The sequence below is a fragment of the Herpailurus yagouaroundi genome, unplaced genomic scaffold, assembly GCF_014898765.1.
Source record: "Herpailurus yagouaroundi ecotype Mexico unplaced genomic scaffold, PumYag 77, whole genome shotgun sequence".
NCBI lineage: Eukaryota > Metazoa > Chordata > Mammalia > Carnivora > Felidae > Herpailurus > Herpailurus yagouaroundi.
This window is the reverse complement of record NW_024412388.1, coordinates 59,299,824-59,319,110: the sequence shown is the minus strand read 5'-3', so window position 1 is coordinate 59,319,110 and position 19,287 is coordinate 59,299,824. Positions and strand designations below refer to the sequence as shown.

The 19,287-nt window shown below is 33.9% G+C and overlaps 1 protein-coding gene across 3 annotated transcripts; it reads left to right on the top strand.

Annotated features, from left to right (window-relative positions):
• The first annotated feature begins 48 nt into the window (after positions 1-48).
• On the top strand, positions 49-17,492 carry ZRANB2 (zinc finger RANBP2-type containing 2). 3 transcript variants are annotated; one of them, XR_005788657.1, is made up of 11 exons: positions 49-220; positions 2,603-2,655; positions 2,747-2,855; positions 3,927-4,009; positions 8,304-8,380; positions 8,673-8,807; positions 9,907-10,076; positions 11,790-11,876; positions 13,794-13,952; positions 15,021-15,090; positions 15,640-17,492. XR_005788657.1 is itself a non-coding variant. In XM_040470637.1 (11 exons), exons 1-10 carry the CDS (start codon positions 165-167, stop codon positions 15,048-15,050), a joined length of 963 nt encoding a protein of 320 aa, XP_040326571.1. In that variant the 5' UTR covers positions 49-164; the 3' UTR covers positions 15,051-15,090; positions 15,640-17,492. The 3 variants fall into 3 exon arrangements, 2 of the variants coding, with proteins under 2 accessions (XP_040326571.1, XP_040326569.1); XM_040470637.1 differs by having other exon boundaries at positions 15,017-15,090; XM_040470635.1 differs by lacking the exon at positions 15,021-15,090.
• The last annotated feature ends 1,795 nt before the right edge of the window (positions 17,493-19,287 follow it).

Sequence of the window (19,287 nt, the reverse complement as noted above, 5' to 3'; positions counted from 1 at the left end):
TAACGTTCAAACTCAATCCCGGCCGAGTGTCCTCATTATCAAGCCTGGTGCAGTGGTGCGTCAGAATCAGGCGTCTTGGAGACAGCCCCGGAGTGCCGAAAGTCCCCTGCCCGCTTCCTCCTGCGAAGACGTAGCTGCGGGTGGCTGTGGTGGCGGCGTCCAAGATGTCGACTAAGAATTTCCGAGTCAGTGACGGTGACTGGATTTGCCCTGACAAAAAGTGAGTTCATGAAGGGTCCCGAATTGGGGTAGGGTTTAACGGTGGAGGCTTTCTCGGGTTGTTTCGGCGTTTTCCGTTTTTATGGTCTCCAGTACCTCAGGCCGGGTTGAGAAGGCGAACCGCCGGCTCCCAGGCGGGAAGGAGGCTCCAGCCTCTTCTCGATGAGGTATTTCGGGAGCCTTTGTTTTGAGAATGTCTCCCAAGTTTCCTCGACATTAACTCTCCAAGACAGCCCCTCTTTTTCGAGAGCGAGATGGCCTACCTTTTGCCCCCACACCCCACCCCCGCCTCGGCCAGGTTTCAGCGATAAGGAAATCTACAGAGTCGTGGCCAGCTTGCTATTGGATCTGCCCCACGTGACTTTTTCCTGCAGAACTTTACTTTTGTTCGCGGGAAGCTGCTTTCTCGAACTCGTTTTTCGTTTTTTCATAATTCGCCTTGTTGTGTTTTTTTTTGTTTTTTTGTTTGTTTGCTTTTTAATTTCCGTTTTCTCCCATACTGTTTATACTTGCCCCTAAACGCTACCCTTCTTGGATTTAGGAGATTCTGACTTTTTTCTCTAGTAATCTTTAATTTCCCCACGAGAATCGAACGTTTCGCCTGTTTAGAGCCGAAAGGCAGGAGGCCTGTGTTTCTGCTTGCCTGGAGATGCCTGCAGCAGAGAAGCACGTGTTTAGTGGCTCAGCCTTTTGACATTGCTGCTGAAGTCTGTGTGCTCTATTAAATTGCTAGATTATTTCGGAGGGTGCCCAAATACATGTACCTGTTTGGAAATACATGGAAAATAGTTGTCCAAAAATTGAACGCACAACTCACGTTCTAATAAAAGTCTCAGATTTCTTGTCCTTAGGCTAGCCAAAGATAAAAATTCACAGAGAAACTTTGAAGCAAACAAATGTGGGTTTAATTCCAGTTCCCTTGCTTACAGATATGTAACTTTAAGTAGGTTATTTAACTCTATTAAAAAAATGATATAGAATAGCTCCCTTTCAATGAATATAGGATAGCTTAGTGTGTAGAGCAATGAAATACAGCAGATACTCTTAATTGGTAGCTATTGGTTTTAGTTTAAGAGAATTAAATCATCTAATGTCCGTAACGGAGATTAAGTCCACATTTCCTCGGTATTTGACTTCTGACCACCTTGTAAGTAGTTTAAATGAAATATTGTGTTTATTTCATAACAAGTTGATCGCCTATTTGCATAAAGATTAGGATGATCTGAAGGATCAGGTGTGTATCTGACAGTATTGAATGGGACCAATTCATATGCTATGAATACCATTGCTCAGTGGTAAATACTATTGAAACCATTCAAAAGGTATAGCACAACTTCTGATTTTAATGTTACTGATTGATTACTTGTACAGTGATTTACCTTTGACAGTGTCATTAATGACAGCATACACAAATATTTGAAGTAGGTGTCTAAGTGCATTCAACTCAGTTACAAAGATGAATAGAATATTTCTACAATGTGTATATTCAGATATGTATTTTCAAAGAAAAGTAATCAGTTTTTTTAAATTTAAGCTTTGTGTATCACTCAGCATTTAACATGGTTTTACCAATATGCAGATGCACTATCAAGACCATGTAAATGAACTTGATAAGTTTTTTGTTTACTTAAATTTGATGAATATAAACATAAAGTGACACTGTGTTACTCCATATATTGGGTTTATTGGTTGTGCTTGTTACTTTTTTCAACTAGGTTTCAGAGGTTTGGTAAATGCCCCTACACAACTCCCATTTCCTTATAGTTATTGAACCTGTGTATGTTTTTAGTCCATATAACCTATCATCTTTCCTTACCATTCTATCTTCTGCTTGTAAAAAGAGCATTTTATCAAGACCCATGAAGCTATATTCTCCCCACTGGTCCATCCTTAGGATTATGTATTTCTTATCATACTTAACACATTTTTGTATGTATTTCCTTATTTTCTATACTAGGAATTACTTTGAAGTTGTTTTGGTTTTGTTTCTAACTCTGTGGTGCCTCCTCAGTAATTGCTAAAGTGGATATCTCACTTCAGCTTTGCCAAGGGGATTTTGTTGTCATCGATCATATGTGCTAATAGAACACTGAAACAGAAATCTTAAGCGACTTACTAGGATCACGTAACTAGATAGTGAAAGATTGGAGTTTCTTATCCTGGACTTTTGACTTAAATTTTATATTTATCTTTTATTTTTTCCACCTAAATTGTGATGATTTTTTTTTCGTAGTTAACATTGACATTAACATGACTGAGATGGTGTCAGAGAAGTTCTGGATGTAGGTGTATAGTAAGGAATCATTAAAAAGTTGTGTATAAAGAATTTTAAAAATTCTTCAGTTTTAAATCTCTTTCTAAATATCTTTTACTTTATTTTCAGATGTGGAAATGTAAACTTTGCTAGAAGAACCAGCTGTAATAGATGTGGTCGGGGTAAGCATTTAAGGAAGCTTCTTTTAAGACTGTATACAGATCATTTTTAAAATTTCCCCAGATTAATCATGTATCATTTTCCTATTTTCAGAGAAAACAACTGAGGCTAAGATGATGAAAGCTGGGGGTACTGAAATAGGAAAGACACTTGCAGAAAAGAGCCGGGGCCTTTTTAGTGCTAATGACTGGCAGTGCAAAACGTAGGTGTTTTAAATTATCCACTTTTTCTTCCATAATAACATATCTAGCCACTACTTGTTAATATTTCCGATTCTTTGTCACATTGACAAACTTGAGGAAACCTTCTAAGTCAAAGATCTGTGTACTGTTTAGTCTGTATAGAAGTATAAAGAACTTTTAAAAATTCTATTTTTTTTAATGGTAGTATTAGTTTATGCTATGATGGATTATGTATACCAGTAAATGAATGCTTAAGGTAAGCTTGCATTTCAAAAAAAGGATGAAGGGCTATTTAAAAATAAATCATCAAAGCCTACTTCTTTCTATTAAAAAATATGAAAACTTTTAGCTTCTATCATTAATGTGAAATACACTTAAAATTCATTTTGCCTGTTTACAGAGTAATTTTAGAATCATAAGTTGTGTGTCATAAATATCTGTAATTAGGCATTCTTAATATGTTTGATTTTCAAGTTCTGTATAGATATTTTTTCCAACTTCCATCTTTTCTGTTGTGCAGATGAATCAAATATATAAAAAAGGACTGAATCAGAAGAGGGCCATACATAAATTTCTGATCCTATGTGGATTAAAATTGTACTGGAAAATTTTTTGTCAACAGATTAGGTCACTGGATTTGGTATGCTGTGAAATTTAGTGCTTGAACTGATTCCTGAAAAGAAAAAAAATTTTTTGACGTTATTTAGAAGGTATAAATAACTTTGCTGTCTTTTGAGGTAAATTTGGAGACTGAGAAATTAGTAAAACCTTTAATTTAAAAGGTGATTTTTCCCTCTAAGACATCAAAATCTGTGTGTATATAATTTGTCTCCTATTTTTCAAAAAATGACAAAGGCACTCTTCATACTGTTTAGCTTTTGCTTCTGCTTAAATAGTTGTCTTTTGTTGGAATCCATATTTTCTCTTAGAAAATGTGCACTAGTACATTTTCTTTGTTTACATTATCCTTAATAAATATTTCTTTATGGTAGTGGTTTTATCCTAGTTTTTATTTTAAAATTCTAAACTGTCTAGAAATTAACTCTTTGTGGTGTTATAGTCTACTAATTTGGTATTTTTCCCTTCCAAAGGTGCAGTAATGTGAATTGGGCCAGAAGATCAGAGTGTAACATGTGTAATACTCCAAAGTATGCTAAGTTAGAAGAAAGAACAGGTAAAATTCAATCACATTCTAACGAAATGACTTTAATTTTTTTAATGTTTATTTATTTTGAGAAAGAGAAAGAATCCCAAGCAGTCTCCATGCTGCCAGCACAGAGCCCAATCTGGTACTCAATCTCATGAACCAGGAGATCATAACCTGTGCCAAATCAAGAGTCAGATGCTTAACACACTGAGCTACCCAGGTGCCCCTAAGTGATCTTAAAAGAAATAAAATTTGAATTAGTTCTGTCACCTTCTTTTATAAGAGTATAGTAATTGAGGATTCTGTCTGTTTTGCCCTTAAGTTTTTTTACCTTAATGTTTTTTCTGCCATACACAAAGTCATTTTCTGTTTAACAGTATCACAGTTTACAGAGTATAGCATTAGAGAGCTCTGTGCTAACAAATAGTGAACATTAATAAGGGCAGAGGGAAGACTCACTAACCCTTTAAGAATCATCTGGACTTGGCCCTTCTAGACTTTAGCAAATTCTTGTTTTCTTCCACTCGTTCTTTTTTTAATTTTAATTTTTTGTGATACTGTCACATGTGAGAACATTATAACCTAATGTCCTAGATATTTTTCCTTTTGTAATCCTCAAATCCACCCTACTCTTCTCATTCTAAACCTTTGTACTTATTGGACAGATTGAGGCCTTCTGATAAGAGTTTCCTTTCTTTCATTCACCTCTTAAGGTATATATCTTATGGTTTTTTTCATCTTTTTTCTGATAGTTTATTTTGTGTCCTTTTTAGGGCCATCCCTTTCTACCTGACCACAGAATGTTGGGGTTCTTCAAGACCCAGTCCCTCAGTTTTCTTTCTAAGTCCTAACTTTAAGTGACTTCAGCACACCATGATACCCAAATGTGTGTCTTCAGCTGAGACTTCTTTGACCCATATATCCAGCTGTCTATTCAACATCACCAAGTAAATGTCAAACTTATTATATCCAAACCGAACTCATGAGTTTCCCCCAGGACCTGGCCCTCTTCTAGTGATCTCTTTCTCATGATTAGTACCACGCACCATATGCTTGTTGCATAAGACAGAAACATAAATGTCCTTCTTAGTAACTCCTTATCTCTCCTCTACTCCCCTCAAAATTCTTTTCAATGACTACCCTAGATAAGGATACCACTATATCTTGTCTTAGTTTCTGTCTGTACATACTCCCCTCCTGCCCAGTTGCAGCCAGAGATATTTTGTTTTCCAAACTAAAAGCTCCATATGTTTAAAACAGTTTTCAGGTGCCTGGGAGGCTTAGTCGGTTGAGTGTTCAGCTCTTAATTTCATTTTAGGTAATGATCCCAGGGTCCTGGCATCTGGCCCCACATCAGGCTCTATGCTGAGTGTGGGCCCTGCTTAAGATTGTCTGTCTCTCCCTCTGCCCTTCTCCCCTGCTTGCTTGCTCACTCTCTAAAATAAAAATAAATACAACTTTTGTTTTTAGGATAAAGTCCAGAATCTTTAAGTTTTTTTAAATTGTATTTCCAAAAAGCCTTTTATCTACTCATATTCTCTGACCTATTTTGTGATTTCTCCTTTAAAGTTGCACTATTGTAAGAGCAGTAGTGTAACAACTAAAGTCCTCAAAGTTTGATACCTTCTCACTTTTTCTTTACTCATTCTTTTTTTTTTTTTTTTTTTTTTTTTTTTTTTTTTTTTCTTTCTGTGATTCTGTTGTCTTGAGCCATTCCCACTTCCCTGGCTATAACCAGTTGTCTTTGCTGGTCGCAGTTGAAGTTGTGAAATAACCTATAGCATTGCTCTCTAGTGTCTCTACTATTTTTAGTAAGGAAGTCCAGGGTTCTGGAGAACATTTCCTAAGCGTGGGATAGTTTGTGAATAAAAGAAAACTTGATGCAGTACTGAAAGATTGCTGACTTTGCATTATCACATTAAATAATTGTACAAATAATTTTGTACAATTCTTTTTTTTTTAATGTTTATTTTGAGAGAGATCATGTGCACAAGTGGGGGAGGGGCAGAGAGAGGGAAAGAGAATCCTAAGCAGGCTCCATGCTGTGAGTGTGGAGCTCCAGGCAGGGCTCAAACCCAGGAATTGGACACTTAACCAACTGAGCCACCCAAGCGCACCTATTCTCCTAGTTTTTGAATAGTTATATGTTAGCAACGTCCTTGTTAAATTACTAGGTTTTTTTTTTCTGTAGCCCGTATGAGATGAGAATAGCTTTATGTTTGCTATGATATTTATTTTAAAGTAACTGTCCTTACGTACCTATGCAAAATTATGTGTAACAGTTAACGTCTAAATCTTGCCATAATTTATTTGCTGTATCATTTTTCAAGTATAGATTACTAAATGTGAACAGAGAACTCTTAAAAGTCTGTTGGTGTTAAGTAGGGTTTTAATATTTTCACATGTTCCACATATTAACAGTCTAATTTATTCAGGCATTTTTCTGTACTACTGGCCTAAGGACAATCATGCTGTTGCATTATATTTGTTCACTTTGCTTTTTTTTTCCCCCTATGTGAATTATTTTCCATCTAGATCCTGTGGATTTTTTTTTTAAGTTTTTCTCCTACTTTTAAGTATTTTGATGCTTATTAGATCTTTATCATTAGTTATCTCTTAAAATTTGTTGTTTATCAGAGTATTCATATCTTAATCTCAGGACATGTTGATGTAATAACTTTCCACAGAGTTTGTAATCTATAATTAGCGTTAAAAGTGTGAGCTATTTTCTTGAGGTTCAGCGTATACCCATTTGTACTTGTTTTTGGTTTTTTATATTTGATTTCTGAAAAACTGGAGCCAAGATTTTACTAAAGAAAGTTGTAACTGTGTTTAATACATTTCTCATTCGTATGTCATCCTTACAGAAACAAAAGAAAATTCTTGTATATTACAATTAAAATCCATATGGTCTCTGAAATAAGGTAGGAGGAGGAGGCAAGGAGTCATATTGCAATTATTTGAGAGATAAATACCGACACATTGCAGTTTTCGCTGGTACAAAGTATATTGAAAACAAGATTAATGTGATGTTTTTTTAAAGTTAAATTTATTACATTATTTTGTTCAGACAGTTAATGTACTTTCTATTTGTGACTGTCAGAAAAAGATGATAGGGTAAGTGATCATTTTTTAAATGCCTGTGATTAGTAAATTTAAAGTCATACATCCTAAATTCTTTAAGAATACTTTTTTGTTTATAAATGTATTTAGCATTTTGCTGGTTCATGAAATCCTTAAATCCCAGAAACACTGACTTTATGTGCTGGTACTGCTCTGCAGTATGTGCAATAGTTAGATTATGCTGCTTTTGCCCACATACCTCTCTATTTTTTCAGTGGGAGATTTAGTTCAAAATTCCCTCACTTTCTAAAATTAATTTCACCTCGTAAGCTTATGTGAAAAATCTCACCTAATTGTAGATGTTGGTTGTGACATGAAAGAATAGTGGTTTGCTTAACTTGATTATTTTTTAATAGAATATTTTCACTTTAAAAGTTTACTGGTTGGGGCGCCTGGGTGGCTCAGTCGGTTAAGCGTCCGACTTTGGCTCAGGTCATGATCTCGCAGTCTGTGAGTTCAAGCCCTGCGTTGGGCTCTGTGCTGACTGCTCAGAGCCTGGAGCCTGTTTCAGATTCTGTGTCTCCCTCTCTCTCTGACCCTCCCCCGTTCATGCTCTCTGTCTCAAAAATAAACATTAAAAAAAATTAAAAAAATAAAAGTTTACTGGTTAATTCAGAGAACCTGAGTGACTTTTAACAATACATTAAAAACAATTGTATTAAAACCAATTTTGATGTCCTTTATTATGTAATTGTATTTGTATAATTAGGAATATTCCAAGCCCTAGCTACATTTTAGCCCAGCAAAATTTCAATACATCAAAAGATTTCAGACTATCTGCAACGGGTAATCTGTGAAATTTTGAGTCTGTGTTCTTATCACACTCTTCCCGGAAGAATTATGATGAACTACAGAAGAAGAACTTGGTTATGGCAGAGATATGAATAAATGTTTTCCACCCATGTATTCCATGCATAAGCTAAGTAATACAGGACATTTTGAAATTGAGAATGAGAAGAACTAGAAGTGTAGCAATAGGGCTTTTTCAGCTAAGGTATCTAACTTTGACACTGTTTTCTGTAGTGATGTTTTTTTAATACGCTTTTTTTTTAAACTAGTAATTTATTAGATAGGCAAATGTCATTGATGAGATTTTTCTTTTTCTCTGTTGCTTGGAGGTGATGTTGTTGGATATATATTTTTTCGTTATTTTAATGAATTGTCCTAGGATAATAGTTTATGCCCCCTCCCCTTTTAGGTTATGGTGGTGGTTTTAATGAAAGAGAAAATGTTGAATATATAGAAAGAGAAGAATCTGATGGTGAATATGATGAGGTAAGCTATACATTAGTGTGCAGGTTGAATACAAATTAGAAAACCTGTTCAAAAATATTTTAACTGAGAAGGAATAATACTAAATGTATCTTATTTTTTATAAGTGTACTTTGATTCTTCTAAAGCAGCTTACCATTTTTTAAGTCATAATTGACTTAAACATATAATTGTTGTTAAAATTAACTTAAAAAAATACATATTGACCGAAACATATAAAAGTAATTTCTTAGGAAAAAATAGTGATTTTAAATATTTTCAGCTGACAGCAATATCATGAATTTTTTTTCTCTAGTTTGGACGTAAAAAGAAAAAATACAGGGGGAAGGCAGTTGGTCCTGCATCTATTTTAAAGGAAGTTGAAGATAAAGAATCTGAGGGAGAAGAAGAGGATGAGGATGAAGATCTTTCTAAATATAAATTAGATGAGGTAAATGATTTCCTTGTCTTATTTGTTCTTAGTCTTTTTGGAGCTATGTTATAACATGAATCCTTTTGACGATCTTTGTCCCATAGTGAAGATTATGTTCTGTGTATTAATTAGTTCTCACAAGGGTTTTGAGCGTCCACTCTGTCAAACACTATTCTAGCTCTGGAGATAGAGTAATAACTAAGAGCCACCCTTCTTTTAATGGAACTTAAATTCTAGAGGGGAAAGACATAAATGAACAAGATAATTTAGAAAGCAATTATGTTATAAAGACACATGGTAACGGATCATGAGAAGAGCTACTTTGGTTTCAGTGGATGGAGGATTTTTGAGGAGGTGAAATTTGAGCTGAGATTTGAATGATAGAATGATATTAGTTGCTGGCTACAAGAGCTGTGGTCAGAACACTTTCAGGCAGAGAACGTAAATAGAGGTCACTTAATAGGAAACAAACCAGCAATGTTAAAAAAAATCATACATAAGCCAGTGTGGTTACAGCAGAGGGGAGAATGGTAAGGGGCACCACCATCAGGTGGTATTTATTCTCTGAGTCCAAAGTGTAAAGTTTTATGGCCTTATGTATAGATCCAGATTGAGGGTACACACTTTGAGGTCTGATCATAAGAGGCCCTCAAATGCAACTAAAAAAATCAGCGTGGAACAATTTTTAAAGCTTGTAAGAAACAAATGAGGTATGTTTATCTGACCTGGTTCAGGGGGGTGACTGTCAGTATGTTGAGATGTAGGGGAAGCAGAATGGATTTCTAGAGTTAGGAAGACCACCTAAAGGTTATACTGTAATACATAGTAAAGGGGTTAAAATTGAAAATTTTTGACTGCTTACCTGGTAATACATTGTGACAGAAAAAGAGGAAATAAGTGTGATTTCTAGGATTACTTCTTTGGAATGTCTGAAATATCCAGTCTGTTTAGTTGAGATGAGGAATATAGTAGGCAGATTTTTAGGATTGAGGATTTGCTGAGATGTTGATGACATCACATATCCATATGGAGGTGTCCAATACACAGGACTGTTTATCATTCCTCGTAGATAGCATTAATATCCAAATGTCTAAATAATTGACTGAATTTTTGTTAGGATGAGGATGAAGATGATGCTGATCTCTCAAAGTATAATCTTGATGCCAGTGAAGAAGAAGATAGTAATAAAAAGAAATCTAACAGACGAAGTCGCTCAAAGTCTCGATCTTCACATTCACGATCTTCATCACGCTCATCCTCCCCCTCAAGTTCAAGGTCTAGGTCCAGGTAAACGGGTACAGGTCAAGGGTAACACCAGTCAAAATGTCAGTATCTAACTTCTTTATTTATAAATTTTGTTTTTCTTGACTGAATAAGCTTTCCTTTTTATTTGAGATTTCATTCAAGTCAACTTTTATAAAATAATTTTTTCTTAGTGCCATGAAGTTATTGTCCAGTATTTTCAGAAATGCAGAGTTTTAATATGAAACTTCCCTTGGTCCATTTTTATCACCATGCTTTTTATTAAAATAGTATTTTAAAAAATTCATTTAAATTATTATATATAGTGCTACTTGATTAAATAGGTAGTTTACATTTAGAAATTTGTAAGTAAATTTAAGATTTATATTTTTACTAATGATGTTAAAGGCTAGTGTAGAAATTTTCTAGACCCTAAATCATTGCTTGCTATACAATATTTTAATGATTTAATAGAGGTATTCCGAATGAAGGAGCCGATTCAGCCATATTAGTTATATTGGCTTAATGCTCATTATCTTGAGATGTCCAGGAAAAAGAAGATTTAGTTGGTGTTGTACTTGAATATTATTTTGTTGGTAACGTAAAATTTTAATATTACCTGGTTGTGTAGTTAACAATGAAAATTCAAGTGAGTAAAAGCAGTATCTTTGTGTAAACAACGTTCCCATGAACAATTCCTGTTCATGATCCAGTGAAATCATGGGCAGTGGATTTTAATGGTTTTTAAGGGTCAAAATATTAGCTAATTGAGCACTTGACAGATAATTTGGGGGACACCTGGGTGTCTTAGTCTGCTGAATGTCTGACTCTTGATTTTGGCTCAGGTCATAATCCCAGGGTTGTGGGATCGAGCCCGGCATTGGGCTCTACACTTAGCTTTGAGCCTGCTTAAGATATTCTCATTCTCATTCATTCATTCATTCTTTCTCTCTCACCCCCTCCCTCCCCCTCCCTCCTCCCTTATCTCCCCCTCCCCCCATCTCCCTGCCCCCCCCGCCCCCATCCTGCACCATCCCCCGCTTGAGTGCACATGCATACCCATTCTCTAGAAAAGAAAAATTAGATAAGTTTTTATTTGAGCACTATAAAGCCTGAAAGCTTACAAAAGTAATTATAAAGATAGTAATTTTAAGATGTCAATAGTAATCTTTTTCTACAAAGTATTATTTTAAGGGGTAAATTAAAGGTAATATAATTACCTAAGACAGGATTGTTAATGTATTTTCTCTTTAATTCTTTAACCTTTGAGTATATAGAAAAACAGTTAAACATATACATGTCATCATACTTAGAGTATCATACTAGCTAGAGACTGAGGAAACAAGGAATTTTCTAAGGGAAATTGATAGAGATGTATCAGAGAAGTTAAATTATAAACAGCAGCATTCAAAATTCCTGGATGTGTAAGTCCTAGGTTGCTTTAAAAATTGTGAACAGAAAGTATTCAATGTTAATGAAGTGAGATAATGCTTAGTGTTTTTATTTGTACAATTTTGAGTGATTTTTAGAGCAATTTAAACTTGGGAAGTGATAGTTGGTTTTCTTTTTAAATGTTAGCTTAAGTTTTGGCATAAGTATTTAATATTACCTTAAAATATTTTGTTCTGAAAATGTGTATCTCAAATAGTTGTCCTTTTATATGAAAATGAACTCTAATATACATTTTTCTTTCAGTGTTCATATCACAAAGTTCATTTAAGTGGTCCTGGAAAAAAAAATCCTTCCATGTTGTTCCAGGTCCCGTTCAAGAAGCTCTTCCAGTTCGCAGTCAAGATCTCGTTCCAGTTCCAGAGAACGTTCGAGATCTCGTGGGTCGAAATCAAGGTGAATGAGGTAGCATCTCTCTGTAAAGCAGAGAGAAAAAATATTTAAGGCTGCAGAAGGCGTTGCTGCTTTTTTTCCTCTTATTTTGCTTCTACTTGTCAATTTTATTTTAGCATTAGAAACTAATGCACTTGCCTCGGCTTAATTTTCTCACCATGAGATGTTTCCATTGCCAGCAGTGTGCCAAGACATTCCCATGATTGAATTAAGGTTGCTATTTTGCATTATGCAAGGTTTGTTATTTTTGTACTAGCTAAAATGTGATGAAATAGGAAGATGGAGCAGAGTCTTATCACCAGATCTCTAGTAAAGTTATGTTTGCAGTAATTCAAATAAAATTACAGATATGCAGAGAAAAAGTTCACTGTGTTTTTGAAAGGAAGAAAATTAACCTTGCCTCAAAACAGATTGTTTTGTAGGGCAGTTGTTTCAATATTTGCAGAAACTATTTTGTCATTTATATCAGATAAAGTTTCTGGAATGTCTTGTACCCATTTCTATTTTTTTGTAATATTAACACTATTATAAAAATTATAAATATAAAATTTTACACAAACACTATGTCTAGAACAAGCACTCCTCTTGAATTCTACAGACTAAATAAGGAAGTATGGTTGGTTAGTCAGGTAGGATGTGGTCTTAGGTAATCGTTACTGTTAACTTCAGGTTGCATTTAGTTTGACCGGTAGAGGGAAGCAGTTTGTGAAGAAGCAAATGAGACACTAGTCTACTTCCTTAAAAGTGTTTTTTTAAACTTAGTAAAAATATGCTGCCTTTTTTTTAAGTTTTGATTTATTATTTAAAGCATCTAACAAGAATAAGAACATGACTAAAATTCCACTTCTGTGGAAATTTACCCTGAATCATAATGGTAGTTCTTTTGGTAAAAATGCTATTTAATAGAGCCAAATCTGTAGCATTAGGGCACAACTGCAATTTAACATTAAAGGAAGAATGATATGCAAACTTGTATTAAGCCAGTACAAAATGGAGAGCAAATGAGTTTATTGTTATTGTGTATTATCATTGTGTTAGTACTTTTATTTGGGTGCTTCTTAGGTGAAGATCTTTAAGTCCTAGTTCCATTTGGGAAGTACTAGAATTAAGATTTACAGAACAGCCTTCATATTCTTCCCAAACATTTTTTTCATTGCTTATAACTTTCCAAAGAATTCTCCTTTTGGGCTTTCTGATTTTATTTTAAGCCCAAAGGTGAATTTTTTGGGAAGTTTGAGCTAAATTCCTTCAACCAAAATATGTAAACGAAGAAAAAAATTTGCATTTAAACATTTGCACATTTACTTCTACCTGAAACATGTGAATGTCAACACTTCATACTTCATGAATAGTATTTCTTCATAAAAATATTGTTAATATAAATCAAAGTTTTAAAGTTACTCATTTTATTTTATTTTTTTGATTATTTGGCAATTGAATACTGTTTTCTCATTTCTGTCCCCTATCCTTGCCTTTTCTAGAGCAACTTAATAAGTTGCATAATTCCACAAGGAATTGTAATGTTTATTTTCCTCGGGAATTTGTATATAACCTACATATTTTTTTCCCAAATGGGAGAATGTGTTTTCTAGTCATAAAGTCATGCAAATGCAATTACCTTTTGGTTTTGCTATTTATGTATACTTTAAAATGATAGCCTCAAGTTAAAAAAAATTCTGCTTTAGTTATAAGTGATAAACACTTAGAATGTTAAAAAAAATGATGTTAAAGTAATTGTACTTAAGTAGAATTGTTTTCGTGATTGAACCAGAAGTCTTCTGTTGAGTATGCAGTAAGTATTCCTTCTTATAAAATTTTCAGTTATAAATCCTATTTGTTTATTTTTGGAGCTATTAGCTGAACGATCTGCCTCATTTCTTCTTTTAATGAAATGTTTGATTTGTTTCTCAATCAATGAAGATCCAGCTCCAGGTCCCACAGGGGCTCTTCTTCCCCACGAAAAAGATCTTATTCAAGTTCATCATCTTCTCCTGAGAGGAACAGAAAGAGAAGTCGTTCTAGATCTTCTTCACCTGGTGATCGCAAAAAAAGACGAACAAGATCACGGTCACCCGAAAGGTTTGGGTTTCTGTAGAAATAAGAATGGGTGTTCTTAAGTGTGTTTAATAGATTAAACTTTCTAGTCAAGGATTAGATTTTCATTATCTCCTTTGTTCCAATTTTAAATTACACTTTTCAACTTTGAACTTCAAAACATTTATTACTTTGTTTATCGTGTGTGCTTTGATCAGGATGCTTAGAAAAGTTGTAGATCAAACCACTCTTCCACTATCTGATCATTTTATTGTTTAAATTTTTACTTTTGCATATGATTATTATAGCCAACTCTCGGTTATTTCTGTCTTTTAAGATTATAATTCAGAGGCTGTATGTTGAAGTAATTTAGAAGTTAACTTTTAAACGTATTTATGATTTTGATTTTCCATTAAATATAAATAGAAATCTGGGGCCTCTAGTAAAAAAAATTAACCTTTTCAGATCATTGGAAATCTATTCTCAAATATGTATAAATGCGTTTCCACGGCAAATTATTGTTTTATGCCCTTTTTAAAGACATAAGGAAGTTGTTCTTGTAGCTAATACATTTTTCATCTTGGCAGTCCACATCTTTTCTACCTTTTTTTAAGAGAAAGACCTTTACTAGATCACTTTATCGGTATTGACATCTTTAAAATTTGTAGAGTGCAGATGTCATCTGTCCGCCATTTTTGCAACAGGCTAATTACTCAGTTTTTAACTTTTCTCTACATTCTCAGTATCTAATTATGTAGGCACTTTTAATGATTTCTTTTTGTAATCTTTGCCAATTTTCCATATCCTTTCAACTTGTGAAAATAAGGATTAAGTAGTCTCATTATTGCTGGGTTCAGCGGTAGGATTACCTCATGATTCCTTCTTGTACAGAATTATTAATTCTCCACATTTTGAAGTTTAGATATTAAGGTTACACACAACTAGTGTTGTTTATGTGCGTTTGTTCTTTTGTAAGACAATTACTCTGTACTTGAGTGAAACTCATTCTGTTGCTTTCTTACCACTCTGCAAATTTTTATCTTAGCCACATATAATCCCCCTAGTTTGTTGTCATCTAAACTTAATGAACATGTTCTCTATTCCATAAGCCAGGTGATTGGTGAAAACACTAAACAACCCTGAGCCCAGGGCCAACCCCTCGGAACACCACTACTTTACCCAGGTTGATATATTGACTTATTCATATTAGCTGCATGAATATAACCCTATAACTAATTGTACAATCATCTTGTGTGACCTAGATTTCCAAAACGTAATTATTTATGAATATATAGTCTCATACACAGAAGCCTTGCTGTATTTGTTTTACATATAGACTTACCACACTATATAGTGTATCACAGGGATTGATTTTAGTCACACTTCCATTACCAAGTTTATATGCCTTTGTTATATATTATCTGTAATTTTACACATTTTTGCAAGGCTTTCCTTCATTATCTTAAATAATTGAGAGGTGGCTATATCTTGAAAAGAGAAGATACTTGTAAAATATAGAGAATTTTAAATTACGGTTATGCTATTACTGGGCTCACATCCAACGTCTGAACACTAGTTAATTTTATGTGTATAAGTTTGTATCTTATATTTTAATTATTCTTTCTGTCAGCATAACGAGGTTTTATTTTTTATATTCTCACAGTCTTATGAATGAATGCTGATAACAGCTCTAGCTTACTAGATTATCTGCTTTCTCCATTATGTCTTACAGGCACCACAGGTCATCTTCTGGATCATCCCATTCTGGTTCCCGTTCAAGTTCAAAAAAGAAATAATGTATTAAAATTTACATCTAAAAAAAAAAAAAACAGTACAGTGCATGAAGCATATTTTTTAAGGAGTTGGTGTCTTATTTGGTCAGAAGTGCTAAAACTGCTAGTAGAGGTGCATGCCTTTCATTGCTTTTCACAATACAGCTGTGTTTATTTGTGAAATTAAAAGTAAATAGTATTTTAAGCCATAATGTCCTAAAATAGATACTCTATTTATCATTCATTATTTACAACTATTTCATTTAAAACCATTTCAGCTGTGACAGAGTACTTTGTTTCCTAATTTGAACTCTTGTTTTTTCATTTCGGAATATGAACTATTGACTGAAGACAGGATAACTAGGCTTGCCTGAACTTTGGGCATGGAGGCAAGACTGTGGTAAAGTAGTTGGAAACAATCTGTTTATGTTAATTGGGAAAAGGAGTCAACCTGTTCCTATGAATCTATGTCAAAGGGATTCCTATCACAAAAAGTAAAACTAGTTGAAAACAGCCAACTGGAAACTTTCTCATTTTGAAATTCCCTATGCTGAGGGTGCCTTAGAATCTTTGTCTCTCTCTTATCCAGTTTTACTTTTTTGTACCACCACATTTAATGAAGAAAAAAAATCTTGTGAATTTCAGAAGGAAAGGGGTGTTATTCATTTTCCCTTTCCTGACAATAATTTTGAGCAAAAATGTCAAACAGGTTCCTCTCTTTACTGATATTGATGAGAAAAACATCCGTTTCAAAATGTTTTTATCTTAATATTTTAAGAAGTTTCATGTGATATCTTTTAAAAACCCAGTTATCACATATGGTAGTATCGATAAAGTTAAGTTGTAGTTAATGAGGAACAAATTGAAGTATATTTCTTTGGGTGAAAGATCAGCAGAGAGATTGTGAATTTAAATGAACATTTATTTGCCTTGAGATGTTCAAACACTGCATAAAATTTTCTTCTGAGTAACAAATGAATGCTTATTTCTGCATGACATGCAGAAATACTTATGTTCCTATTCACTTGAAATTACTTATGGCTTAAAATACAGAGTTCGTTTTATTTCTCAAAATCTGGTCACTTGAGCTACATTTTGTCCTCTGGTTTAAAAACAAAAAGGTTTCTTCTCTTAACAGTATCTTCAGTGACAATGCAAGGTAAGTATGTTAAGGGAAATCGACAAATTATGCTTGGGGACTTTTTGTCATGGGGATCAGTACCCACATTTTGTTTTTGTTTTCCTTAATTTTAAATTATTGTCTACTGCAATTAAAAATTTTAAAGTTTTAAGGTTATCTAGTAGACAGACCAAACAAAATTATTTGTTTTTTACTTTAAAATGAGTGATTTTTCTCTTCAGCTGATCTAAAGATGAAAGCAAAGTATCTTAGGTAGAAGTATTTTGATAATATTTTTACAATGAACTTCCCCTTGTTTTTTTATGTCTTAATTTTCTTTGCTGCGTTTACTGTAGGTTGCACAAGAACTTTTACTCTCTTGTATTGTGCCTCAGACTTCTTGAAAGTCCACCTTCTAAATTTGCCCAGATGATCTTCTAGAGTCTACATGTTACCATTGGTTTATTCTTGTGCTTTCTGTATTTGAAACTTTGGCTGTACTAAGCAAATGCAAGGTTATAAATTTAGCTGATAGTTTACAGACAATTCAGATGATTATGATTTCATTTGGTTTAACTAAGCTGTACTAGTTCATTTCATGAAGAAATGATGCTGTAGACAAATGTAAATAAAGCTGTGAATCAAGCATCAAGTGGCATTTGTGAGAAATAAATTAGAATTTTTAAGCTCTGAGTTAATGTTTATTTTTAAGCAAATCAGTCTTGTTACATTTGATTATGCATTGTAAATTCTTTATATTCACTTATCTTTCTGTAACATCACGTTATATTTAGGAGTTCTTGGTTTAAAACATTCCAAAGCTATGATCAGTTATAGCCATGGATACTCGAAATTCTTGTGACTTTTTTTAATTGAGAATACCCAAATTGAATGTTTCCTATCAACAACATCCCACACTTCATTTCATGTGGTAAAATAGCACTCCGTAGTGTGCTTCTTGAATTCTTTGTAAAACTGTGACTTTATAACACTCAGTAACTTTTAATTAGTAAGTTTTCTTAAGTTCTCATTTAGAATCCTTTCATTTAAATAATATGTGCATGGTATCTGGTAATGTTTTAAGTTCAGGGCAAGCTCTAAAATGTAAGAAAAACCATCTCTCGGTGCAATTATAAAGGTAAAAAAGTCTTTGTTTCACATCTCATCTTTTGTATTCTGGCATCCACAGCCATTGTTGTAGATATTGATAAGAAGGCAGGGAATTTCTCCACTCAGCCCTGTTTTTTGATACAGTCCTGAGATGTTTTCACATTACCTTTTAGCATTCCTGAACTGGAAATTTTATTATTTCTGGAAAATAGAGTGGATGGTTTCAGTTAAGACAGTTTAGGGTATGAATAAATGTACAGGCATTATATGATTCTTCCTGCCACTTTTAGACATGGTTGTGTATCTTGTATTTTACAAAAAGGAAGGTTACAACTTAAGGACATTTAAAACTTGCCCATGGGAACCGCAGAAGTTGCTAAATAGGAATTTACTTTCAAGTCTGATGGCAAATTTCAGTATTCTCTCTCATAACCAAAGCCAAAACCTCAGATGTTTTTTAATCTAGTGATGTGGTAAGATGGTATTAATTTCAGTCATTATTTGTAGGTAGGCAGATCAGATAGACACCAATTTTATAACTAGATTTACAGAAAAGCTGCAGAAATTGTACAGTTCCAGTATACCCCCACCCAGTTTTCACCATCATTAACACATTACCACACACTTTTGACAAAACTAAGAAACCAATATTGAATTATTACTATTAATTACAATCCAGATTTCATGTGAATTTCACCATTTCCATTACTCTGTTTAGGATTCAGTCCAGGATACCACAATGCACTTAGTTGTCCTATCTCTGCAGTCACCTGTGGTTTGACAGCTTTTCATTCTAACTTGACACGAGGAGTATTGGCTGGATGTCCTGGCGAATATTCCCCTATTCTAAATTAGTCTGGTTTTTTTCTTGTGATTAGAATGGGGGAGTTGGAAAGAATATCAGGGAAAGTTACTTTCTCATCAAATATCTGGTACATAATATCCAAATTCATCATTGTAGTTAGTATTTTGAGACTGGGTTTTTGTTGGTATGCTTCCATTCTCCAATAGAACAGAAAGTAAATGATGGAGGAGGGAGGGAAGAAGTGTTAGAAAGGTATCATCAAATAGGTGAGGGGATGGGATCTAGATCCATCATGGTGGGGTGAGGGTGGGAGGACTTGACCTTCAAAAAGAGTTTTGACAATTAGAGTATCAGGAGGGATGGATCCAGGTAGCATTAAGGCAAATTTGTAGTCATTGAGAGTGACTAGTAAACTATGGTTTCTTTTCATAACATTTGCACACATTTGTAAAAAAAACATTTATAATAATAGTTCTTAAATGTATGTATTTAGCAAAATAAAAGGTACTAGTGTAAGAAAAATATTTACAATAACCAGGTAAATTCCTAAGTACTTGAATGATTAAAATATAT